At 41.4% G+C, this 27,754-nt stretch overlaps 1 protein-coding gene across 1 annotated transcript in view; it reads right to left on the bottom strand.

Moving 5' to 3' along the window:
- MYO3B (myosin IIIB) overlaps positions 1–27,754 on the bottom strand; it is a 239,097-nt gene that overhangs the window by 155,978 nt on the left and 55,365 nt on the right. The window contains exons 14-17 of the mRNA XM_047722020.1: positions 22,960–23,037; positions 19,968–20,173; positions 4,420–4,531; positions 3,309–3,471 (exon numbers count right to left, since the gene is read on the bottom strand). Of these exons, the coding sequence (XP_047577976.1) occupies positions 3,309–3,471; positions 4,420–4,531; positions 19,968–20,173; positions 22,960–23,037 (559 nt within the window). The remainder of the gene's footprint in view (positions 1–3,308; positions 3,472–4,419; positions 4,532–19,967; positions 20,174–22,959; positions 23,038–27,754) is intronic.

The raw sequence follows: 27,754 nt of genomic DNA, 5'->3' as shown, positions 1-27,754 counted from the left end.
CTATGCCATTTGATAAGTGGGAACACAAGCTGCTGGAGTAAAAAGAAAAGGGAGGAAGGAGGTGCTTGCAAAGCTTAAAAAAAAAAAAAAGAAGCACCTTGAAGACATGTGTTCTCTCCAGTTTCACAAAGCAAGATTATCTTTCCATGGTACCTACCGCAAAGGTGCTCTACCGAAAAGATGCCATCACGGCTGGCCTGATATGATGACGAAGGAAACCTGTCTCTGTTTTCATGCAGCTCTCACTTGGCAACAACAGAGTGCAAACAGGGAACCCTTTAAAGATCATTTTCAGAGAGGGAAAAGGAGATTTATAATCCTATATACTGGACTCAGTGGATCAACAATATATAACCCAAAGTTTATATTTTAAAACATATGTTGGGCTTTGGGCCAAACTGCAAGATCAGAAATCAGTCCAGGAGACTGTGGGGAGAGGGGTGTGTGCGTGTGTGTGTGTGTGCGCCGTGTGGTGTGATGTGTGGAGGTGGGCAAGGAAGGATCAAATGCACTTTGAGTACTCTTTCTTAAGCTGCAACCAGAAGTGGATCCTTCTTCCATTGAACTCTTTGAAGTTGTAGAGCTTAGAATTCCTAGGGGATGGTGTTAAAACTTACACATTTGCATCTAAATGACATCCCTTCCTTCCAAATATTTTGGTCCTGAATGAAGATGTCAGGTCTCTACAGTGGCCAGAAGAGAGTTTTGAGAAGTGTTCCTGGAGCCAAGTTCTGGGCAGGGACCGCCTCAAAAAGGTTGCAGCTGTTTTATTTGAGAGTTTGCTTCAAAGCAGCAGTTTCTGGAACCCTACCCCTCTTCAGGCTTGCAGAGTCACTGGACTGGCAAATGCTCTCTCGCTCCGTCTCTACATTCTGGACTCTCTGAGCTCCAGGCACGCTCTGGGGACTACTTCTTCCCAGGGCCTCACTTAGGCATATCTAGCTTCCAATGATGATGGGAACCCAGGCTGGTAGGCACCACAGATACTGCCATTTGCAGAAGAGCAGAGCCACGAGGAACCAGGAACAGGTCGGGTGAGGCAGGACCAGACCTTGAAGCACTCAGGCAGCCAGGCCCAAGCTGAGCCTAGCTCAACTCCATGGTGCCCAGAGGACCACCTTAGCCACACACAGGTCAGTGTGTGGGGAATCCCATTTGCCTGGAAAGTACTGGAGCTATTCTTATCTCTCTGATGCTGAAGATGAGTGTTGCGCATAATCGGAGAATTCCAACCTCCCAGACTTAACCAGACTTGGGCCTGCACTCTCCGTTTCACAGATAACGGATATGTGACAAAAAGGAAAGGGATTTGTTCCATTGGCAGGATACGAAGTTGACTTTATCTGACTTGCCTGTGTTCAGATGCTGAGTCTGCTACTGACCAGCTGTGTGACTGTGGACAAGTTACTGTGCTTCTCTGTGCCGCAGTTGCCCTCTCTATAAACTCAGGGATATTAGAGCACTTACTGAGAGGCTCCTACATAAGGATGGCAAGCAGCAAATGCACACTGTCAGCCTTATCATCATCACACCCAGGGTGTATTAGAACAAGCCCAAGAACCCCCACTAGAACTAACAACTCCAATTCCAGGGCTCCTGAATTATTCACCTCTTAGCTTTCTAAAATTGTATAAAGTCAATCACAGAATATTTTCAAGTGGATGCTATGAAAATGATGTTTTAATTACCTGCTTGAATAGGAACCACAGACTCACTCCTTCTGTTGCTTATTTTCTTAAATTTCTTCCGAGCATCATATCCTCTCCAGGCTAAAAATATAAAACCATGTGCTAGGAATGACATTAATTTAAGAATGTGCCAGTGAATTGATATAAGCTGTTTTCCCTCCAATCTATTACCCTTCTTGTCCTCCCTCTTGCTTTCTCACTGAACAAAATAAGCAGCGAAATGTGAGCAATGATGGGGAAAAGGGGCCTCTCTGTACTCTTGGCTGGGTCTCCAAGATGCTTCTGAGAAGGAGTTATTTTTGTTCTGGCAGTGAGTTTCCAGAACACTCTGGATGCAACTTATGAATCACTGGGGACCTCTATCCCAGGTGAGGCAGTTCCCTGTCATTCTAATCCCTGGAGGAAGCTCTGTGTTCAGGACTTGGGAGAAGGGTGGTTTGTCGGGATGGTAAGAAAGAATGGAATAGCCTGGCCAGTTTGATTGTTCTTGTTTGGGAGGAAGGTATAAACATGAAATTTGAAGGAGTGAAAAATGAAGAATGGAGTCAGAGCCTGGGGTGGCTCAGTAGGTAAACCGTGTGCCTTTGGCTTGATCCCAGTATCCTGGAATCAAGCCCCGCATCGGAATCCCTGCTTAGCAGACAGTCTGCTTCTCCCTCTCCCTCACACTCCTCCTGCTTGTGCTGTTAGATAAATAAATAAATAAACAAATAAATAAGAAGGGGATCAAAGGGAATAATTAGTAGCACAACACCTGCATTTGGGAAGGTGAACCATGTCCCAAGAACTGTGCTTCGGGAGAAGAAACTATGCAACAGTAAGGCATAAGGCAAGGAAAATGGATGAGGAGGAGAGAAGAAATCTCTGGGGGTGTTCTGAGTCCTATAGACAGAGGACTGGGGCCTTAAGCTGCCCACCAGGAGCATGACCACCCTATCTTTCTGTCCCTCCCATTAGCATCACAGCTTTCCAATTGCTGAGTGCGGTCATGAAGTCCAGAGTGGACAATGGGAGTCTGGGTTATGAGAGTATGAAGGAAATTGTCCACTATGTTCAAAATCTGACGCTTTCCTAACCATTCATCAACAGCACAGAAGCTCAGATGCTGTTTGTACCACAAATGACACCCACATGAGCAAAGAGACACTGAATGGGCTGGGCATATGAGAGAGCCTGGTAATTTGTTCCCTTGGTTTATAAGCTCTGTCTGTTCTAGAAAGCCATTGGGAAAGGGCATTATAATCTGATGCTGAGAACTTGGTGATGGGCCTGAAATGTATATTACATCAGTCATCTGGAAGAAGGGGCACAGGTCTGTGTGCTTTGGGTTTTCCCTCTGCCCACTTCACACTACTTCTACCGAGCCACTGACCACAGTGTGTTGTGATGGCTTGTTTGCTCATGTGGAGGTCAGAGGGACTGAGGTCGTCTTGCTCATGGCTATATTCCCAGCATCTACCATAGGGCCTGTGATAGGCACTCGATAAATATTTGCTAGAGCAAGGAAGAAAGGAAGGAAGAAGGAAAGGAAGGGTAGGAAAAAGAGAAGAAGCCACTGAGAAAAGCAACAGGTGAGTGGCCCTAGAACTTGATGAAATGCCAAGATTCAGGACTATTTACCTGACTGGATGGCAATGGCCCCCTTCTTTCTCTTCTCTCTGATTCTTTTGTATCTCCTGGCTCCAAGCCACCCCTTGGCATACGCCTGCAGCACAACCACTCTGCCTATGACTTCTCGCAGCAGCAAATTTAACTGCTCGACATGATAGTATTTGAGAAAAACCTGAAATGAGATATTAGTTTCAGCATTATATATGGGTCTACTGCATAGTATTCTTATTCAAATTTAGTCTACTGCAGAGTATTCTTAGTAAAAATATTAAAACCACTATCTACACAAAGTTTACAGCGATTTCTTTTATGCTAACATTACTGACTTCTTGGGAGCAAACACAATACCCCTTCTAAGGTTGAGCCAATCCTTGATTATTGATATAAATAGATGATGAGGTTAATGGGATTGAGGAGATCCCAAATGCTCTCCAAGTCTGCTTATATCTGCCAGGAGTTCTGTTTTCTCAGTTTGATTTCTATTATCTCCACAGCCTTTGATGGAGGCACTAACCAACAGAACTGATCCGTGGCCAACAATGGACGTTCAGAAGGAGAATGACCTAAATGACCCACAGTGATGTAATTCCTGCTGAGGAACAACCGTGTTGCTATCCACACGCAGGCTAAGATTGGCTTTGTATGGCAATTCAGAGCAGATCGTAAAAATCTGGGACACGGATGGGATGTTCCCCAAATGAAAAGCTACACACAATGAGACAACTAACCAGGGTGCACAGTAAAAAACACAACATGAGTCTAATGAAAAATGGACAAAACTGTAAAAGATATTCATTACTGTCATTAGTAAGATTTGTGTATTTCCATGAGGTGCTGGAATAAGCAACATTTAAAAAGGACATTTTTAAAAGAATCAAAGTTCTCATTCTAGAAATGCTAAGTGGTTCTCTCAAACTACATGCTGAACAGGAAACAAACCCTCTTCCTCTTGTCCAGAGGTCCGAGGACTACTGACCCAAGACCAGCAAAGATCAGTGTCAGGTTGGGGTGTTGTCTGCTAAGCCACACAACTTACAAAGCCATTCATATCACTGACAAGAGACAAAGACACACCGTAGAGCATCACAGGTGGTAATATGAACAAAAAAGAAAGAACTACCTTTGTTTTTCCCAGCACCCAGTGATCTAATCTGGATTTTTCCAAGATAGCAACACAGCTCTCTTTGCTAGCAAGAGGCATTTCATGTGCTTTGAATGCCAAGTAATAATACCTACGAAATAAAAGAGTAAAATAAAACATTTTTAGTTATCATTTGATTCTGTATAGTAGATATTCTCTGGACCCACTGCCATGCCTTATTTTTTAATAGCAAATATTTCTTGAGCACCAATATTGGCATGCTAGGTAGTAAAAGGTATACAATTTATGTTTATTAACTTGGATCTTACTTACTTTTATATTTTCTGTTATGGGTATTTCTCTTTTAATACTGCTTTATAATTCATGTTCAATGAATATTTGGCATCTCATGCAAAATCAAAATATCAAAATCCTTTAAGAAAACTGAAATATAGACAGCCCTTCTAGTGAAAGTTATCATTTTATGTGTTAGCATTGTTATAAAATAATTTGTAATCCCATTGTATAAATTTTGGCTCTGCTCTGAAAAGTCCCCTCTAGAGGAATCTGTAGATAGCAAAAGTGATCATAGTCTAATACCAGTGAATCAGTCTGCTGAGCTACATGTCGATTTCAAGGTACAGAGTACGTATGGGTTTTTTGTCTTTTTTTTTTTTTTTTAAGATTTTATTTATTTATTTGAGAGAGAAAGAGAACACAAGTAGGGAGGAGGCGGTAGATCCCCCCTCCACCTCACTGTGAGCAGGGAGCCCAATGGGGGACTCCATCCCAAAACCCTGGGATCATGACCCAAGCTGAAGGCAGATGCTTAACTGACTGAGCCACCCAGGTGCCTGGTATGTTTTTTTCATAAAGATTTTATTTATTCCAGAGGTGGGAGGAGAGTGGGGGATAGGGGATGGGGAGCAGAGGGAGAGGGACAAGCAGACTCCACACTGAGCATGGAGCCCAATGTGGAGCTCAATCTCAGGACCCTGAGATCCTGACCAGAGCTGAAACCAAGAGTCAGATACTTAACCGACTGAGCCACCCACGCTCCCCTGGAGTAGGTATGTAGGTATGTTTTTTGATATAATCACCAAAACCACATTTGTTTTCCTAAATTACTCATTTTAATGAATTTCCATACTTTCTGTATAGATTGAAAGACCACCACAAAAAGGGTTTTTCCCCCTCTCCTTTTTTTTTTAATTCTTTATTCTCCCTGTTAAAATACACACACACACACACACACACACACACACACACACACACACACACACACACAGTGGAGTAGATTACCCTTATAGAACAAACACCTTACCTTAGTTATTCTTTAAAAAACTTTCAAGGATCTATTCTCTGCTCTTTGCTGCCATCTATAATTAAATTCAACCCCTTGGAAGTTTAAAAATAAACCTAATTTCCGTGTCAAAGGCTTTTCCTGCCATTCCTCAGACAAGGCTGATCTGTTATTTTAGAATTATTGTCCCTTTAAATTAGAGCTGCTTTTACTTTTCAAAAAAATCACCTAAATACAAGATATGACCCTTTTTCTTGCCAAATATTCCCTATCTTTCACTTTCTGGAAAACTAAACATACTTGATTAGCACTTCAGTCATTTCACTTTATCTTTGTGCTGTAAGACTGTTTTATAGGTTAGGATATAATGCTGAATTTGCCAGAAATGTTTGCATTCGGAGATCCTGGGAATGTTTTCAAGGCTTGGAGTCTGTTTCCATCATCAGGGAGAAGGGATAGTGCTCTCACAGATCCTCTGAATGGTGGCCAGGACTGTGCTAGGTCATTTGGCCAAGCCCAGGAACCTGTTCACAGAAGATGCCTACTGGAGGTAGGGGGTGGGGGGACAACTGGGAGTCCGGCTTAGGCCTATCTGGGCTGTTCGTGGCATTGGCACAGATTCTTCAGCCTCAGTTTCTTCAGGACTGTTGTTTCAGTCAGGGCTTCTCTGACCTGACTCTCGCTGAAGTAAAAAGACTGTGTTCTGGAGTACACCGGGATGGTGGGAATGGATGGCAAATCTCTACGTGTGAATGTTTTGGGAAAGCTGAAGTACAAATAGCTTAAGGTATAAAAGTCAGAGGTAAAACCAGGAATTCCTACGTTCTTTCTGTTAGGCCTGGTCATTTATAACATGAGCTCCCCTAGCTTTAATTAGCCCAGGCTTGATACTATTGATGATAAAGTATTTAAAAAGAATCTAATGAATGACCCGTCCTGTGCAAGATACAAGAGGAATGCAAGATATGTTCCAGCTCTCCAATCACGGATTTCTACTTGTTTTTCAGGCATCTCTAGATGGTTCCCAGCAATTTTTAATTTCTAAATAAGCAAGAATGAATTCTGAACTAACATAAATATTAGAGCTTAACTTTGATTTCTGATCCCTCAACCCAAATCTCTTAATTTATTATGATGATAATATTCACATTTGGCTTAGTTCAGAAAGAGATGGGTAACAATACTGCAAAGAAATGAAGGTTTCAAAAAGTACTGAAGAAACATATAAGTGAAATGTCTGTAGTAATCATGTTGGATAAGTCTAATGGATTCCCTCCATGGAGTAGTTCTGAATTCTGGCAGGTACCATGGTTAAAAAAGCACTTTGGTTGAACTCCTATGTGTATCAATATAAGGGCAAAACTGACAGGAACCAAGAAAAAAGATCTCTCAGCAAGAGGGGTCTTTTTGGTAAGATCTATTCCACATCTATTTCCTGAAGCAGTTTGATGAATTAAACTAAAAGCAGTTCTTTGAGGGGGTCTGGGCAGCTCAGTCATTAAGCGTCTGCCTTCAGCTCAGGTCATGATCCCAGGGTCCTGGGATGGAGCCCAGCATCGGGCTCTCTGCTCAGCAGGAAGCCTACTTCTCCCTCTCCCACTCTTCCTGCTTCTGTTCCCTCTCTCTGTGTCTCTGTCAGATAATAAATAAAATCTTAAAAACAAAACAAAACCAGATTGATACAAGAGAACCTCCTCAACCTGATATCAACAAATCTATGAAAAACTAAAAGAGTTAATGGTGAATGACTGAACACTTATTCCCCAATGATTAGGAAAAAAAGCAAAGATGTCCACACTTGCAACTTCCGCTTTGTACCACATTGTGCTAGCACTGCAAGGGGACCAGAGAAAGAAAGAAAAGGTGTCTGTATTAAAAATGAATAGAACTGTCTTAATTCGAAGATGACACAATTGTCTTTGTAGAAAATCCAATGGTATCTACAAAAACAAAAAACAAAAAAACAACAACAACAAAAAAACCCGTATGAGAACTAATAAGTTCTAGTAAGTGAGTTTAGCAAAGTTGTAAGATAAAAATCAATATACAGAAATTATTGTACTTCTATATATACAAACAACAAATTGGAAATTTAAATTTAAAAAATAATTATCATTTATAAGTCCCTTTCTCTCAGTGTATACACACACATACACACACACACACACCCCCTATTGATTCTATTTCTCTGGAGAACCCTAACTAATATAGTACTGGTGCCCCCACTGAGTAGAGATAGAGCCAACCTTGGTAATACATTTCCTATAATGGTACAGGCTGTTCTTTAGTAACTTCCTTCCTCTCTAACATTTCTTCTTGCTTTGTCACTGCACTTTCCAAGTTTCCCATAGATGCTGGGGTTTCTTCCCTGTACAATGGGAATCTAGGACACCCCTGCCCCATCTAGCTGTTCTTCCTTATGTTCACAGACAGATGTGCCCTGCCCTCTGTCAAAACTCCTCATGCCTAGGCATTCCCACAGGGCCATCTATGGAAGGGACTGGCTTGCTCCTCAAAAAAACATTTAGATCCTGAAGGGAACTTAAAGAGTCACCAACAAAAGTTCTTGTTTTGTAGAAAAGAGAAAGCCAGAGAGAAGGAATTGGCTCAAGGTCACAAATTAGTAAGCAGAGGCCTGAGGCTTGCCCATGTCTTTTAATTCCACGTTCAGGCTTCTTTATGTTCATCTAACCTGCATCCACTCTTAGCTCTTACTATATACCTGGTCGTGTCTTTGACTTTCTAACAAGGACCTTTGATACTCGAGTACTTTTCAGCTCATTAGAACTTGTGTCTATAGCAATCTGGAATATTGGGCTTCTGACTTTGGTGAAGTGTTGATTTCCTACATCTGAACACCAGCTGTCAAGTGCTCCTTGACACGTGTGGGCATCCAAACAATATTCTATTTGAACTAGTGTGTCAGTAAGGCATTGGTACTTAGGTGGAAAACTGCATACACCATCTTTAGCACACCCTTCTGGGTCATCAGATTCTAGCCCTGTTCATCTTCTTTGAGCTAATTTGCAACTCTGTAAATTGTAGGTAATTGATAGCTATGTACACTCTATCTAGTCCCGTGATGACTTTGACTTCCCTCTGTGGAAAATCCAGTTTCATCTCCATTTCCAATTCACCTCAACATTCTCTTAAATTCATTTAAGCTTATGCAGTTTTAAATTTTCCTTGAACTAATGATAATATCTGCTTGATTCCCTCATATCATATAAATAAATTTCTTTAAACACATCCATCTTTATGTCCATATGTGACTCATGATGCTACCCTTCTGGAAATTATCTTTTAATAATAAGAAGAAAGAAGTACAAAAATCTAGGCTGTAGACATTTGACCCAAAGGAGCACAAACCCGGGGGCAGGTTGAGGCAGGAAGTCATCATACTTAGGTAGACCCACTGCTACCAAGCAATCCTAAAAGATCCAGAGGTTCAGAAACATGGCCACTTTTCTACTTAATAACCTCTAAAGTGGAAACACTGGTAGTAGAATGTTCATGTAGGAGCTTACTAAAAAAGCCAAGCTGTTTCCAAAGTGATCACCCATAAATACCTCACCAGAAGAGCCTAAAAGTCTTGTTGCTCTCTATCCCATGCCAATCCAAGGAATTATCTGTCTTACTGGTTATTGCCAAAGTAAGTATCAAATGATAAATTTAAGTGTGGTTTTAATGTGCATTTCCTTAATTACTAGTGAGGTTGAATTTTCCTTTTGTTTTCACAGAAGTCCTCTGACAATAGACAATACATACAATGAATTTCCTTGCTCTGTGTTCTCCTAATGACTACCCATACTCCTAGAAGGGGAGAGGAGAGAAAGAGAAGAGCAAGAACTAAGAGTTATCTATGTTAGATAAAAATTATATAAAAAATTCTGCAGGTAGGGCTCAGCAGTGTGTGTTTTAAGAAGGCCTCAGGAGATTCTTATGCATGGGAAGGCTGAAGGACCACTGACTTATTAGACAAACAGAACCCCAAGGGACAGAAGTGACTTCCCTACAATGACACAATCCATCTGAGGAAAGAAACTGCCTCCCAAGTCTCTTCATGATCTTTTCTTTGTCAGGACCGAATGACTTTCTGGAGCACATCACTTTCCCCTGAAAGGTCAATTAGTTGCAAAATCTACCCTAAAGAAATTCTCACACGAGTTTAATATGTAAGACTCTTTGAGCATTGATGGCAAACAACTGGACACAATGTCAATTTCCACTAACAGAGGAATAGCTACACGAATATTACCAATTTTAAAGACAGAGTTAAAAAGGAATGCATTGGAGCTATAGAACAACATAGTTTTATCTCTTATATGTATTGCTAAATAGAAAAGGAAGTTACTAAATGGTATAAAATACATGATTCGAGTTAAACTAAACATGGAGGTTATTTTTTTTCCCTTGTTTGATCTCTTTCTTCCCCCTATGTGTGTGTATGCACGTATGTGTGTATTCTGAAAGGCTAACACTACCAAAAGAGTAACAGTAACTACATAGGAAGGGGCCGTCATGCAAGTAGGATCCTGGGAAATGCAATTTGTGATGCACGAAGAAAGATATTAGTCTTACACGTAATATTTAAAAATTTTACAGGAAAAGATAGTCATACATTATTTTTGCAATTAAAAGTTAGTTTCAAACATTAAGTGGATTTTTAAAAATTTTAAATACAATGTGCCTATATCCTGGTTAAAGAATCATGTATCTATTAATTTGATTACTATCACTTGCATCTAAGTAGATACATCCCCAATCAGGCAGCAAAAGTATCAACTCTTTTCCTATTTAAAAATATTCCTTGAGGGAACCTCAATCAACATTAGTGACCACCCAGACTGTCTACTCAGATATCCAAAATACAGGACAATTATCTGAACAATTCAACCCGTATAAATAATTTTCTCTTAGGTCGATAATGGAGGGAACTGAGCTATTCTGGCTTGGATAATTTGATAATTACCCCCAATTGCCCATTTCCCTTTAGTGTGTATGAAAATCCAGATTTAGTTTTTAAGTTCTTTCTTATATTTACCATAAGCCCTTTATTTTAATTTTTTCCCTTCATGTTTGGCCTTCAGTAAAGACAGAACAGCTGGCCACCATCTGCTACAAAAAGGAAAAAAAAAAGCCATTATATTCTTAGGAAGACTCTTAAATTTGGGCCTTGGGATAAGAAGCCACATTGATCTGTGCTATTAGATTGTGGAAGCCCTGAGACCATAAATTCCTTCTAATTCAGTATTACTGCAGCACTTAGCACACACAATAGGTGCCTAATAAATGTTTCTGATGCTGTTGCTACCTCCACATAAGCTTTAAATGGGAGGCCTTCTAAAGGAAAAAAAAAAAGACAGTGGGAATTCAAGACTGAGGCTGAGTTTATTCACAAATTTATAACAGAAAGTTAAACTTTAAACTGATCAGTCTATTTTACAGCTAGTAAAATCATTACTATTTTCGCAATTGAATTCTATAGATTGATTTCACAGTGAATATTTGGGATGTTCAATGGTCTCATTTAAATATTTTGAAGATGGGCTTTGGAATCGGGTAGACTCTTATTTCATATCCTGACTATACAACACATTATGTGTGATTTTGAGCCATTTTCCTCATCTGCGAAACTGAAATAGTTTCATGTATTTGGGGGGATATTCTCAGTATTTTTTTATAAGCAAGTTTTATTTATTTTAGAGAGTGAGTGAGTAAGAGAGGGGTGAAGGATAGAGGGAGAGGGAGAGTCCCAAGCAGACTCCCTGCTGAGTGTGGATTCCGATGCAGGGTTTGATCTCAGGACTCGAAGATCATGACATGAGCCGAAATCAAGGTCGGACCCTTAACTGACTGTGCCATCCAGGTGCCCCTAAGTGAGATGATGTCTGAAAGCACTAGCATGAAGCCTACCATCAGCAGGTAGTTAATAAATACCCCTCTCTCCTATCTTCATCCCTTTCTTTGACAAAAATGTTTTCCCAAATGTATATAAAAGAGTGGCTAGCAATCTTTCCTTTGAGTCATCCCTAAACCATGGTATTCAGGGGTGGGTGGATATTTACTGTCAACTGAACAGAACTTGCTAAAATGGGCACAAGGTCAACCGTGGGTCAGCTGATGGACTGGGCAGTGGTTTCCTAGGGCACCGTGTTGGGGAATTCCAGGGCCAGGAATTCTAAGCTGTGAAGGCCATTGCCTTGGCCGAGGAGCCAGGTCTGCAGCTGGGGCTGGAGAGAGATGTTGTGCTCATCTGCCGTCTCTGTGTGAGGTTTCCTCATGTTCTCCTTTCTCCTCTTCCACCTTCTCTCCTTTCCATTCATTATTTTCCTTATTCTTATTTGTTTTTGCTGCTTCATCATTATCACTACTTAACATAATGCAGTCCCACTCAATTTTTTTAAGGAACCTCTAAGCAGGGACATAGAGTTTTAATTCAGCCACTGATTTTCACAGAGTAAGCCAGGCAGCCAATCCAAAGGTCCAGAGTGGTGGTCTTCTCAACAACATGGATACTAACACTCCATCACATCTTTCTTCTTTGCTTCCTTTGCTATTTCTTCCTGCACTGCTGCCACAGCAGAGCCATCGCCTGCTGTGTTTCTACATCCTCCTAGGTTGTTTCCTATGAATGGATTATTTCATGAGTCTGCCCACAGTGTAGACATTAGAAAAATAAGGAAAGACAGCTTGTTATTATCATTACAGCCTCTTCGCAGAGCCTCTGGAGAAGAGTCTGACTGATACTACCTCTTGTCACCACTCAAGTCACCACTACAAATTTCAGGCTGAATTTGCAGAGCTATCAACTACAGAAATGATTTTTCTGATACTTGAATAGTGAAAGACAGCTGTCAACAATGTGGGCTCCATGAGAAAGATAGGACCTTAAAAGAATGGGTTTTGGGATTTTGAATCATCTACAGCCTTAGGCAAGGTGGGAAGACCCCACAGCCCACGCAAGGCCAATATGAGCCCATTCTGTCCCCTAAGAATAGAAGAGGTGGTCACAGAGACTGATACTACCAAACTCCTAGAGGTGGGACCTTGGGAAAGCTGCTTCATCTCTCTGACCTCAGCCTCCTCATCTCTGAAATGGAAAGCTGGACTGGGCTACTTGTTAGAGTCTTTCAGTGATATTGTAAAAGGAGCTTTAAAGTTTTTTCATTTGATTTTTTTTTTTTTTAGTTTAGTACACTAACCAAGATTATAAAAATGGTAAACGTAAGAATTAAGAAAGAGAAGTCATCTGAGGTCTCACCTGTAGTTGGGGTGGGGTGGCTGACTCATTCTCTCAAACACAGAACAATGGGCAGGAAAGATAGTATACAAGGGCAGCAGCTGTTAGAGACCCCTCCCAGAGAATGCCACCACTCCACTGCTACCCTTAGAAAATAAATGCAGTGACTGTTCACATGACTATGTGACATGCTTACTCACAATGTTGAAGCTGTCCATTATCTTCCTTACATATTCTCATAATGCGTCCCTCACTACCATGCAAATCAATTTGCAAGGAATTGAGGATTCTTTCCACTTTGCTGCAAATCTACTAGTTTATCTGAATGGCACACTAAGATCTATTTGATGTCAGGCTCTCACCTGTGTAGCTACAGGTAAAAACAAAAGAAATCCAGGAATATTCCGTGAGAGACAAGGCATGGTATCACCATCCTAGCTCTTGGAGGATTTGTGCTTTCCTATTCACTGCTTAATACTCAGAGAAAAAAGTAGAAGCTTTGTTATTTGAAATTTGAAACTTGGGATTTCAGGATTTCAGCCCTTCTTGAAATGTCTAGATTCTTTTGTGCATTGATTTTTCTCTCATTTCCTGTCCTATGAGCCAGTGCTAACCTTGGCTCTCTGTAAGGGAATTTCAGGGACCCTGTCCTTAGGTGGAGTTTTCACAGTGATAACTGATGATATTCAGTTCATTTTGCAAGAGGTAAAAGAATTTGTTGCAGGTTTAAAATTGCAAACACACCTTTCTATAGCAATGGAATTAAGGGGTTCTCAGTCTCTTGCCTATTTTTACTCAGGGACTTCTGAACTTATGCTAGTTCTTAAACTACCATGTTGAGCAAGAAGCTAGGGAGCAAGGAATGAGAAATGAGTGGGTCATGGGGAACGGAAAGTATTTATTCAAATTCATTCAGCCTCTTATTTAATTATTCCCTCATTCAATTAATAAACACGGGATTTCTTTTCTGTGATAAGCATAATTAATGTGTCTCTCATTTCTATTCCCACTTCTTCCTGGCTAAAAGAATAGTAGTTTCTATCTTTTGGGTGACAATGTTCCCAGCCCCAGGCCTGTGCCCTACTTTCTAGGCCCTTCTCTGTAGCTAGGAATGATTACATGAGTCTGTTCAGGCCAGTGAGATATGAAATGGCTTCTGGGAAAATGTTTTCTTTCCTAATAAAGGGTGGGACAAATATAGCTGGCTTAGTCATTCATCTTGTCCCTTTCTTTCTTTGACTATAGACATGATGACTGGAGAGGCAGCAGCCCCATTGTGACCATGAGACTGTAAGCCAACCCACATGGTAAAGATGGTAAAAAGGAATGAAAGGAGGTCAGAAGGTATATTCAGGTCCCTGGTGACATCAGTGAACAGCTGAACTAATAGGAAAAATAGCTTACCTCTTAATTTCTTTTCTTTTCTTTTCTTTTTTTTTTTTTTGTGGGAAACTAACAAATAAACCTATTTGCTACTGGTTTTCAATTTGAGAAATTAGGTTCCCAGGGGACGTTTGGCAATATCTGGAGACAGTTTTTTTATTGTCATGACTTGGGGGTGGTGAGGAGGTGATTGGCATCTTAATAGGTAGGAGCCAGGGATGTTACTGTACATTATACAGTCTACTAGGCACAGGCATAGTCTTCCACAACAAAGAATTATCTGGTCCAAAATGTCAGCATGTTGAGAATGAGAAACCCTGGTTCAAGCACTAAAAATGTTTGTTATTCACAATCAGATGCATTCCTGACTGATACATTCCCTCATTTGGGAAACGCAAAACATACGCCATGGAGCACACATTATACCAGGCAAGATGCCAGAAGCAAAAAAAAAAAAAAAAAAAAAAAAAAATGAGTGAAGTGCACTCCATCCCCGTAGAAGTTTAAAAGTCTAGTGGGCTAGAAAGACATGTTTGGACAAAAATGAAAGTACATCTTCTAATACAGAGATATCAACATCCAGATGTGGGCCAGATGATGCAGGACCTGCCAGCTCTGCGGAGCCTGGGCCGGCTTCAGAGGGAAGAGGACTGGGCTAGAGATTGAGAGGTGGGGAGTAGGTGTAAAGAGGTATAAAGGCCAACACTGTGCATAGGCCTGGAGGGTCCATGGTTAGACTGACAGCAGTCTAGGGTGTGAGAGAGACAACAGTGGGGAAAAATGAGAATGGTTGGCTGGAGCTTACCTACTGAGAAACGTCTGCCTTACCTACTGAGCTGAAGGCTTTGGATGTTATCCTGTAGGCAGTGAGGAGCAGGCACAGAATTTTATTCACAAGAATGACAGGATTACATTTTTAGAAACATAACTATTGGCAGTGTAAGGAATGGCTAGTAAACAGATTGGAGTTAGAAAGACATATTGGGAGGCTCTCCCAAATTCAGTTGGGAGACTACCCTTAGTATTCTGAAAAGTACAGCAGGGAGTAGTAAAAAGGAGAGAATAAATGTTTAGGATGTTCTGTGTCATATGCTCTTTTGTAATTCATGCCCTCCATAAAGGTACTTTATTCTTGTCATTTTTTTTTTCTTTACTGCTTTTATTTATTTATACTATAACGAAAAGGACACACAAGAATCCTTACTGAGGGCATCTCCAGAACTGAAGAATTCACTTTCTTGGATTCTAGAGCAATCCTTTGAGACCCAGGTATTCTTGCTGGTGGAAGTTCTGGAGTGTGTCTAGACATCCAGACTTTTTTTTTTTTTTAGTATTTTATTTATTTGACAGAGAGATCACAAGTAGGCAGAGAGGCAGGCAGAGAGAGAGGAGGAAGCAGGCTCCCTGCGGAGCAGAGAGCCCGATGGGGGGCTCAATCCCAGGACCCTGAGATCATGACCTGAGCCGAAGGCAGAGGCTTTAACCCACTGAGCCACCCAGGCGCCCCCCACCCCCAGACATTTTTAAAATTGACCTTGATTTTCAAGTCTTTCATATTTGGACTTTGACCCTTAACTTTGTACTCCTTCAGGGTTTTTCCAGAGTGGTCCCAGGATGAAACCAAGAGGTTGACATACATGTTACCTACAGGGCTTCTTAGTTCCTGGCCATGAATACAGCCTCCTTGTTATCAAGAGAAAATGTCTAATGAGAACCTACCTATATGGCAAGTTCCATACAAGGTGCGGCACATTCTTGCCTTCAGATGAGGCACATTCTTGCCTTCAGCATCATTGGGTTTAGAATCATTCGCTCCACATTTTTTGAGCACCTACTCTGTGCCAGGCATTCTATTCGAGATATGGATACATAGGTAAAGGCAGAGGTGTATAAATGACTTTTTATGAGACAGTTCTCACAAGGGCACTTTGATTCTTCACAAATGTTCAGAGGCAACTGTTGTGTCCATAATCCTTGGCATTCACAAGGCTTCTCTGTAGCTGCTAGAAATTCTGCTACTACTTGGAAAGTGGTTATAAAATCAGGTAACTCATTCACAAAAAGGTCATACCCGAACCAACAAAAAAGTCCTAATAATTGTGGTTCCTTTTAAAAATCACTCATTCTCCAGGTCCTTGGGACATTACAGGTTCTCTTTGCCATAAATATTTAGGACTCATTTTTAGAATCTATATCTGAACTTCCACTTAAAAGCCTCAAAGTTGGGGCACCTGGGTGGCTCAGTCAGTTAAGTATCTGCCTTCGGCTCAGGTCATGATCCCAGGGTCCTGGGATCAAGTCCCATGTCAGGCTCTCTGAGTCTACTTCTCCCTCTGTGCTCTCTCTCTCTTGCACACGTGGACGTGCCCTCTCTCAAATAATAAAATCCTAAAAAATTAAATAAAAGCCTCCAAGTTGGTAAATTTTTGTCATGTACATGTGTTAATTTTCAGAAAGAGCTAAGATTAATTCAGAGTCAAGTCTAATAGAAAAGGTGGTCAAACTGGGCGTTCGCAGAAGTCAAATAAAATAATTGTGTGCTTTGTTCTGAAGGAAAGTCCAAATAAGAAATACGTTGAATAACAGCATGGTTTGTTGGAAATAATGTGGGTTTGTTTCTGCAGCTGCTGAGAGGATCACTCCCACCCTCAATGATTATGAAAAACCAGTACCTATTCCATTAAACCACACATTTAGACCCAAACTCTACTATGTAATTGTATACTTTTTCTGCCACCGCCAGGGAATTCTACAAGTTCACAATACTTTAGTGATTTCATTTTAATTACAAAGGGAAAACACAGGAAGAGAATAATGAGAAATAGTAAACTATTGAAAGGGAAGATCTTAAAGAAAATTTAAGGTGTTATGTACATTAGGGAGATCTCAAATAGTCCTATGATCACAGTATAAAAAATTTCAAATGAAAGATAAGTAATCTTTCCAAGGTGGAAATTCCCTTTATCATGGGGTACAAAACTGTGATGTCCTGGGTCAGGGGAATAAAGGTTATTCTGTTTAACACACTGATTTAACAACTGTTATGAATTGGGACCTGGGAGATTGTGAGCTTGACTGGGGGGAAGTGGGTCTTTCTGGAAGCCTCAGAAGCCAAGTTAGGCCAAGGAACCTACATGTGATCCCTGAAACTCTTCAGAATATGGGTTCTGTGTAATCCTGCCTTCTCATGCAGACAAGGAAATATTTTTTACAGAATGTCAAGTAATGTGCCAAACACTACATCCCAAAGTAGATTAGAACCCTGATCTCATTACTAAGTTGCACTATTCACTGCAATAGTTTAAATAAACAAATGGTAAGACTCTGAACTGAAAGTGCAGTACTATCTTACAGACATTTGCCAGAACACATCCCAACAGATGCTGTTCTATGTGTTTGCCCCAGCAGAGACCTTCTGTTGACCAGGCTTCTGACCAGTCACCATGAAGCCAATAAGTATTCAGTCATTTTCTGTGATGTCCCTGAACAATATGACTTCAGGAGGCTTCAGCTACCTGCCCAGTGCTGCCAGGTGACTTCTTCCATACCTGTATGAGAATAGATAAAAACTTCCAACCCACCTGGCCCCACTGATGAGAAGGTGTTGGGAACAACCTCTCTCCCCCAAGGCTCCATGAATAGAAAACAGAAAGGGCACTTCCAAGTGATTTTGCCGAAAAATTCAAAGACGATGGGGTGAGGAAGTATTTTAGGTTTGGCCAAGTGGCAGATTTGGGTAACTTGAGCAATACTTCCCCATTCTGGAACCCAATAACATAATTCCCTAAACACTGTCTTTCTGGATTCTGTCCCGAATGCCAGGAAGTGCAAAAAGGTAAAGAATAATGTAAAACAAGGCTTTACCTTTTATTTACCTCTACCCAATAAACCTGAATGACTCTGTTCCCTGCCTTTGATTGTTTTGTCTGCATATTTCCGCTAAGAGTTTACAAAACAGCACTCCCAAACAGGAAGATAAGAGGCGCACCTATTTATTGAATAAACATCAAGAAAGAAAACTGCTAACTCATCTATTTTGTTGTGAAATTGCTCAAAAGGATCAAAATACCAATAATTAACTTCCTGGCTCAGAAATCTTTGATACCTTCAGATTTACTGACATTTTGAAATTCTTGTTCATACTTGCCTAATGGCTTTCTGATTACGAACAAAGGAGTGCCAATCTGTTTAGCATTTGACCTGTTTTCTTAAATATTTTTATGTATTCCACACTTAGTGGCTAAAAATACTTGACTAGTCACATTCATGTGCTAAAACAGTCTTTTTTTTCTCCTTCCACCTCCAAGTTTAAGAGGAAAAAGGAGCTCAAAGATACTTCTTTTTTAAAAGCCATTTTGTTATTTTTAATTGAAAAACTCTACCTGCAAGGAAATTTCTTTGCCCTTTCTTCTCCATGGAATGTAGTGGTATTTTGAAGCCTCGATGAAGTAGGGGTGCCTGGGTGGCTCAGTGGGTTAAGCCTCTGCCTTCAGCTCAGGTCATGATCTCAGGGTCCTGGGATCGAGTCCCGCATCGGGCTCTCTGCTAGGCAGGGAGCCTGCTTCCTCCTCTCTCTCTCTCTCTCTCTGCCTGCCTCTCTGCTACTTATGTTCTCTCTCTGTCAAATAAATAAAATCTCTAGGGGGAAAAAAAAAAACAAACTTCTGAAGCCTCGGTGAAGCAAGATACCTATTAGAATCCATTCTTCCTGGAGAAAAAGTTGGAAAAATGACCTTGGGCACAAGTTTCAGAAAAGAGGTAAAAAGAAACTAAAGATGGCTAATGGGATGCAAATTTTAAAATGGGTTTTAATTTTCCTCTCTGGTGTCCTCAGATAGCAGTGTATCTCACAGGTGGCTTTTTGTTATTGTTGCCCTCTATCTATTTCCTCACAGAAAGTTTTATAAAACTTCTACCCGTAATCACATGACACAGAATCCATCCCTATGCCCTTGTATAGACGAGAACAGGTTTTCACTCCTAGATAAAGTCAATTTCTGGGTCTAAAAAACTCCAAAACATTTCAATAAACATTGAGTGAATACAATGGACCGAGGAGATTAAATGTGGATGTTGAAGACTACACGGGTTCAAATTTCTGCTCTACCACCTACTAACATGGGACCTTGGAAAAGTCACATTTCTTTCTGTGCCTCAATTTCCTCATCTGTAAAATGGGAATAATAACAGATCATAGCTTACAGCATTTTTCTATGGATCAAATGAGTTTATACATCTAGGACATTCTAGGTTAACTCTCCTATGATACCATAACATTGTTTTATCCTAAGAGAGGATCAGCTGCTTGGGTGTGTTCACATCCACTAGAATCTTGACCCACTTAAGAAGGAACACTTTCACCATGTCAATTAAATATCTGGACGCTCTGAAACCTAAGGATATGGGTAATATATAAATATCTATGGATGTTTTTATTTTTTAAAAAGTGGTCAGAAGGGTGCTTACCCTGTCCTCCAGAGCACAGCAATTTAGATGGAGCACAATAAAAATGCAACATTTCAGCAAGTAAATGGTAGTTGGTAACTAGCCCATTACATGTTAGGAGACAAACAAGCAGGAGGAGCAGTCCCAGGGGACAGGGATAGCCACAGGACAGCTATATTTAACAGAACGCATTTCCCAAGATGCTGGTCTGACCTTTTCACAAACTCTGCAAAGAGGATGCGGTGGGAATAGCCCTGCCTGCGGATGCTGACTGTCTCCAGGATCCCTGTGGAGCGGAGCTGGGCCAGCACACTCTCTCGGGAGAACTTCAGGGCCTCTCGGTCATCATTGGGTTTAATGCAGCGCACAAAGTGGGGCTGTCCGACCACCATTTTGGAGAGCAGATCCATCAGAGAATACTACCAGGGGGAAAAATACACAGGAAATGAGGTTACCACAACCATAATGGATAATTCCGGCACAGGCCCACGGGACCCTCTAGAGCATTTTGTGGGCTTGTAAACAACTCACAGGCCTTTATAAGGCTGGAAAAGAAACCAGCTATAGGGGGTGATAATATAGGTTCTGAGAAGTCCTTATAGCTGCCTGTGGATTCAAAAGCATTCCTGAAACATCCCCTAGGGCCAGGGCACCTGGGTGGCTTTGTTGGTTGAGCGTCTGACTCTTGATTTCAGCTCAGGTCATGATTTTGGGGTGGTGGGACTGAGCCCTGTGTCAAGCTCCCTGCTCCGCCAGGCATCTGAGATTCTCTACATCTGACCCTCCCCCCTGCTTGCATGCTCACACCCACACACTCTCTCTCAAAATGAACAGATGAGGGGCATTTAGGTGGCTCCATCAGTTAAGCGTCCAACTCTTGATGTCGACTCAGGTCATGAACTCAGGGTCGTGGGACTGAGCCCTGCAGTAGGCTCCTCACTCGGCATGGAGTCTGCTTGAGATCCTCTCTCTCTCTCTCTCCCTCTGTCCCTCCCCCCAGCTCATGCTTTCTCTCTAACAAATAAATAAATTTTTTAAAAATAAAGAAAACAAATAGATGAATCTTTAAAACATAAATAAATATCACCAAGTGCCAAGCAATATCCCTTTGTGGCAGAAACTTAGCTGTCGAAGAACATGCTTAGGTTACCCTGTAATGCCATCCCAGAACCAGCTCGTGTGGTATGCTAACACAGTACTCTATAAACTGTACCTGTAAAGTAAAAGGTCTAGCCTTTAGGAAAGGGGTCAGTTTCTTCTTCAGCCTAAGAACCACCAGAAAGTCTAAGCAAATCCTACTGATACCACTGGTAATAAAGGAGAAGAGAAACAAGAAAGAGAGAAAAAGGACAAAGAAAACAAGAAAAACTGAAGAAAAGGAGACTATTGTGAAGGTCACCTAACATCCATCAAGTGGCTGGTGGGGGGCTCCCACAGAAAGAGGGCGTATGGAGAAGCACTCCTGTGTGGGACTGCCTCAGCTGCTCCTAAGGGGCAGCCACTTTCGGAGCTTCTCTGTGTACACACCTTCAGGGGCAACTACAGCTACACAGGAATTCAGTCCCTTTATTTCATAATCACACCTCCACTGATCCAAAATGGTATTACCTAGCTTGCCACTATATTCTCTTTCTTGGAATTAACATTTGGGGGACACCAAACTGATTGTCATGGATATATTTCTAGAAAAATCATAAGGCAAAGGTGGCTGCTTCTGAGAGAGGGACTCTAGGATCTTGAAGTTGACCCCACAGGGTTGCTCAAAGCCTCCAAATCCCCCGGAACGGTGACATACACACGCACACACATACACACACACACCCTGTCCCCCAAGACACTAGGAGGATACAGCCACTAAAGTGGACAGGACTAGGGTAGGTCTCAAGGTAAGAAATATATGGCAATTAGAAATGTGATGAGAGGGGCGCCTGGGTGGCTCAGTTGGTTGAGCAGCTGCCTTCAGCTCAGGTCATGATTCCAGGCTCCTGGGATTGAGCCCCGCATCGGGCTCCCTGCTTAGTGGAGAGCCTGCTTCTCTCTCTCCCTCTGCCTGCCACTCTGCTTACTTGTGCTCTCTATCTCTCTGTCAAATAAATAAAAATAAAATCTTAAAAAAAAAAAAAAGAAAGAAATGTGATGAGAGTGATGAAATAGGATCTAAACATCTACCTGTCAGAGAAGCTGTAGCAAGAATCAGCATGAGGGTGGAGTGCTGGACTCAAAGGCCTCTGGGCCCACTTCACACCCTCTGGGCCCAATTTCAGTCTACTTCTGAAGTATACAGCTGATGAGGTCAGATTTCTTGGCTTTGGATGCTAATTGAACCTGCTAGCTTTCCATGGAGCCTTCCCCATGGTGCTGGCTCCCAGGTCCTGTCCTCCAGCCTGCTTTAGCAACTCCAGCTCATGACCACTCGACTCCCATCCCTGCGGAGTCCTTTCCTATCGCAACTCCACCCTACAACCTGAGATCAGTAATTCTGTCTTTGGCCTAATAGCATCTCCACCACAAAGCTGCCTAGACCTTAGTTCCCAGTTGGACATGATCTCTAAGGGGCTTCCAACCCTACTGCTTTATAATTTGAGGATAAACAAATCTGTGTGAATTGGTAAAAAGTGTCTGTGTCTTATCTTTCCTATATAATGTGCATTTAACAGAGCCCTTCTAGGCACAACATTTTTACTCAAAGGAGTCATTTTACTAGATGAAATATCAAGAATTGGGGCAGCAGAGATGGGAAATAACTGTGTCTGGCAATGGGTCAATTTGATCTAGGAAAATAAAGTTAAAACTAAGACAGATTCCCTCAGGATGTGAACTTAATAAGCCACCTTCTGGAATTTTATTAACTTTATTTTTCAGTAAATATGCTGGAAAAGCGGTGGATTCCAGTAGCTTTAAGGCCAAGGAGCAGCTCAAATACTAACAGAATCAGCACACTGAATGGACAGGCTCTGTGCCAGTGACAGAGAGTGTCCCGTCTGTAGACACATGGGATTTCATTCGATCTTTCTGAAACCAGAAAACATATACGTAGAGGTGGGCTCTCCACTTTAATTTTTCTCTCCCCATACTCCCACCTTTCTTAACTAACTCTTGTGCTTTGCTCTTATTTCACTAATTCCATCATATCTGGGCCTCTCACAGGAAGGGATGGCAGTCCTTTTTGGAAACAGGTAGAACAGAGATCAAAAGGACTCCGTACCCGGAAGTAAGAAGCCATGGTCTGCCTCTTCATGTTGGTGGTTTCTTCGGGATGTCGTATCACCTCCAGAGTGTCCACCTAGAGCAGAGGCAAAGGGAAGTAGTTTTAGGATATAGGCATTTTCTGGCTCTTCCAAAATCTCAAAAGATTTTTGGTTAAATACCCGAGGGACCTTGACGTTTAGAACACGATAGTGAAAACTATGGGAGAAGTTTGAAGACCTATAAAAGAAAAACAAAATTTGTACTATCCTACTCGCTTGAGAATGGTGAAGTACCATACTGTGAAGTCTTGGTATAAATCCCCAGCACTATTATTTCTGTATTTCTTGATGTTCTAATGGGCCCCTGTTAAGTTTTCCAATAAGGTTGCATTAGACCAAACTATTTCTTAAAAGAAAACTGGGCAATGACCCATGAGGCTGGGTGATTACAAAGACATGGGCTCAAAGCCTAGGTTGGACTGCAGGGAATTAGATGAGCTGTAGTCACCTTCCTGCCTCCCACATCACACAGTTCCCATGTGCTCACTGGAGACTGGAGCTTGAGATACACCTGTTCCCAATCATCTATCCCAACCACCTAGGCTGACTGGAAGAAATTTATGAATGAAAACAACTGTAGGAAACAGCCTGTTTTGTTATTGTACCTCAATAATAAAAACCCCACTCCTGCACATATAAGCTATTTGGTTTGCAAAGTGCACGAGTAGCATTTTAGTGCCAGCCTCTGCCATGGCAGCCTCCCATCTGCTCAGAACAGGTGGCAAGGGGATGAAGCAGGAATGTCTGAACTGGAGAGGCTGCTGTCAGCAAGTGTGTTCTGCTTGGTGGATGGCTGTCCAGGCAGCCAACCCCCCACGGGGTGAGGATGTCTGCAACCTCATTCAGCAAAAGTACAAAGAGGGTGCTAAAAGGGTTGAGGGCATGAGGGTGGGGACAAAAAATGAGACCTACCTCGAGGGGTAGTTAGGAAATGGTGCATAGTGGAAGGAAATGCTTCAGTTGGCTTCAAGAAAAGTTTATTTAAGAAAAGGAATAAATGGGGAGCTAAGTTTTTAAGAACTAGAAGAGCAACCTGAATAGTGAGCAGGAATATGGGGCTACCTCTTCCTGAAGCAATGGCGGGGGGCAGGGCAATTTCCTTTTCAAGGCTGCATGTTGGATGTGTTCCCAAAGCCATCAGTTCATTTGCATGTAGCTAAAGCTATGGTACCACCGCCTATAGTTTGACTTTTTCATTTTTTTTTAATGAGGAAGGAGGAAATGAAAGCTTGGTGTTAAACAGGAAGGCTATTCTAAGAGAGAAAAGGGAAAAATAGACACCACCACCTGCCCCACCTGCAGAGACTGTACTGCATTCTGGAAGTCTTCTTTGCCCAACCCATGCCTTTCTGGAGGATGGAGTTCAGAGCTGGTGAGGTTGGGGGTCACAAATCAGGACTGAAGGAAAGAGGATGTTGGTTGGGGTCTGCCTTCTGCCAAACTGTAAATTCTAAGTTTTCTTGAACTCTTTTTCTCTTTAATTTCTTTCCTCTCAACCTGACCTTCACACACATACATTCTAAACTTGGGAATTTCTCTACCACTTCCTTTTATTCAGACACTCCCTGAAGAACTCTGTCTTACTTTGAACCTTGCTTTTCCTCCCTCATTTCCTTCTCTTTTTATTCAAAATAGTCAGGGAGTGCCAGCCCTTCAGGGCAGCCCTAGGGCATAGTAAAAAGGCAGCTTAAAAATTCATCCATATTTCTCTATTAGTAGGATTTATCTGTTAGCTTCCCTCAGAACATACAATGGGCCCTTGGCATTTGAGAATTTAACAGTTTAGTGGTCAGAAAATCCTCGGTGGATATTAATTGTGCTGTTACATAATTTAAAAGGTATAATAAGAACTGTTTTCAAGACCAACACCTGTCCTCTGCAGCAAACTGGAAAAATACAGAATGAAGCACTAATTTGCACTCCGAAAGTTATAAGTCTGTTGGGCTCCCCTAACTACCCAGCATGACCAAGTTCTGTCCTTCTACTCACATACAGAGTAACTCTTGGGAAGGAAATAAAAACCCATTTGGCATTACGTACAGCTTGGAAGTACTAATGCTTGTCCACAGTTTATCACCTACATAGTTAGTTTTTTAAAGAATTTTAAGGAATAAATAACTTGTTAATTTAAGAATTTGGAAAGGTCTTACATTGGTCAAGGACTTCTTGTGTAGTCACAAGGTTGTCCTGAACATGGAGTGGTTTTGAAAGAGGGACTTTAGACAAGGGACATAGCAGAAGTTGAGTCTCTTGGTCCTTCAAACTAGGAGACTCGGCACAAACCTCACCTCTGTCTGCACCAGGTCTGTCATGAACCCGAAAGAATGCCAAAAAATCCAAACCAAAACAGAAGTGAAGGTTGTGGTCTGACATAAAATTTTGTCATCTGAGCTAATTTAGTTAAAAGTAGCTTCATTTAATTAAAAAAGAAAAATCTTTTAGAAAGAATCCAGAAAGTAGATTTCATTAGGGACATCATCTAGCATATAGTTCTTCTCAAAGATAGGGCATTCCCAAGAAATAGTCTTCCCTAGAGGATCTGATAAGTTTTTACCTCTGATAGGGGGAAGAGACCCTAGAAAAGCTTCCCTGGGTTTAGAGGATATATGCTATGGAACACAGAATTTTGGAATTGGACATCCTGGTTCAAAACCAGGCTCCTCCACTTACTACTTGTGTGGACTTGGACTTGCTATTTAACTTCTCAAAACCTCTGTTTTCCTTATTAAGAAAACTGCTCAGTAAACGCTACCACCTCACACACATGCAAGAAGTGTATCAGTTTTCCTTCCATTATTACCATGATTGACTTAGTTCTAGTCTGGTGATGAATGTCAAAGATGCAGTTTTCTTCAATGGCAAGATGGCAAGTACTAGTGCCCATGCAACACAGCAAAGAGATCTTTTCACTTATTGGCAAAGAAAATACTTCCAACGAAACCAATTTCAAAATGATCAGTAGAACCAATATTCTGGATCAAACCATTGTATGTCTAACCCAATATCCTTTCTCATCCAGTGCCAATTTATACAATGATATAAGTCAACTGGAGATGAGCAAGCCTGCTTTCTGCCCACATGACAAATGTCCTGCCCAATTCCTTGTAAGAGGCACTGGTTAGTGTTTAAAGTAGTCCTGAGTCAGCTTTACAAACTATAACACAGACTCCAAGTGCACAGGAAATGAATGAGCTTCAGTATACGTATGGACTCCACACATGGAGTTTTAGATGGGTATCAAAACAAGAGTAATAAAACATCTATTGTTCCATGATAAAAAAAAAAAATCACCGTAGTAACCACTTTGCCTGTATTATGCCAGTGAGGTCTCAAAATGATCCTACGAGGTAGGTACTATTATTATTCCTATTGTACCTAATAAGGAGGTTAAGGCTCAGAGATTTTAGAGAAATTTTCCAGTCTTGCAACTAGTAGTTGGCCATGCCTACATCTGAACCCAGTTCTGATTCCAAAACCTTACTTCTTAAACATTATATACTGCCTTTCTATGTGATTTGATATTACTTACAACATGGTTCTGAAAGCATGGTATTACTAAAACGACTTGCCACATCTGTCAACAAAATTTACTCTAGGATAAAGACATTCCAAGAAGTCTCATAAACCATCTATATTTCAGTTATCGCCAAAAAAAAAGAAAGATTTTTTTTCCTGATTTCAGTAAGTGCCCACTATTTGCATCCTGAAACCTCACAGGTGCTTATATTTGTCTTCCTGACAACATCTTTGTCAAAAATTTTTACTGCTATCAAGTGATCCATCCACACTTTAAAGAAAAAAGCCCTTACAGTATCACTCCTCTCAAAGCCTGCACAGCCCTGAATGGAAAAGCAAGACTGGCATTGACACTATCCACACATCACAGTGTGGTACTGTTGAATGTGCTGGAGGCCAGCTTCCTAAAACGACCACCTGTGTTATCTGACCTTGGCCAAGACAAAAAACTATTGCTGTCGTGAAACGTATTTTCTGGTGCCTTAACTAGAACTTTCAATTCATCCCTCTTCCAAATGAAACCAAATCACAAGTTACTTTCATCTCACTGATATACATTATTATTATAATGATGTAAATATATGTCATATACTAGAGGGCACACTTGTCACACAGGCAAAGCCTGAACAACAGGAGGCAGTGTAGAGAAAGTTAACTGCGCTGGTATTCTGGATGTGGAGGGCAAGGGAGCAGGGTCCTGGCAGAACCCAATGGCCACAAGATCAAATTGAGGGAAGGACAGTAATGTGGGCTGATAGAGAGTATTACAGGGGAGTCTTTAATCTTTTTGTGTCATGGTCTCTTTCAGAATCTAGTGGGAGCCAGTGTTTCCAAAAAAACAAATATAGTTGCTCCTCATTCTTTTTTTTTTTTTAAAGATTTTATTTATTTATTTGTCAGAGAGAGAGAGAGGGAGAGAGAGCAAGCACAGGCAGACAGAATGGCAGGCAGAGGCAGAGGGAGAAGCAGGCTCCTTGATGAGCAAGGAGCCCGATGTGGGACTCGATCCCAGGACGCTGGGATCATGACCTGAGCCGAAGGCAGCTGCTTAACAAACTGAGCCACCCAGGCGTCCCTGCTCCTCATTCTTTGTGGATTCTATATTTGTGGATGTGCCTACTTTCTAAAATTTATTTTTAACCCCCAAATCAGTACCTGCAATGCTTTCATGATCATTCATAGACATACAAAGTGGAGAAAACTTTGATCACCTGCTGCATGTGTTTCCAGCTCAGG

The sequence above is a fragment of the Lutra lutra genome, chromosome 3 (assembly GCF_902655055.1).
Source record: "Lutra lutra chromosome 3, mLutLut1.2, whole genome shotgun sequence".
Lineage (NCBI taxonomy): Eukaryota > Metazoa > Chordata > Mammalia > Carnivora > Mustelidae > Lutra > Lutra lutra.
The sequence above is the reverse complement of the archived record's forward strand: the minus strand, read 5'-3'. Positions and strand labels throughout refer to the sequence as shown.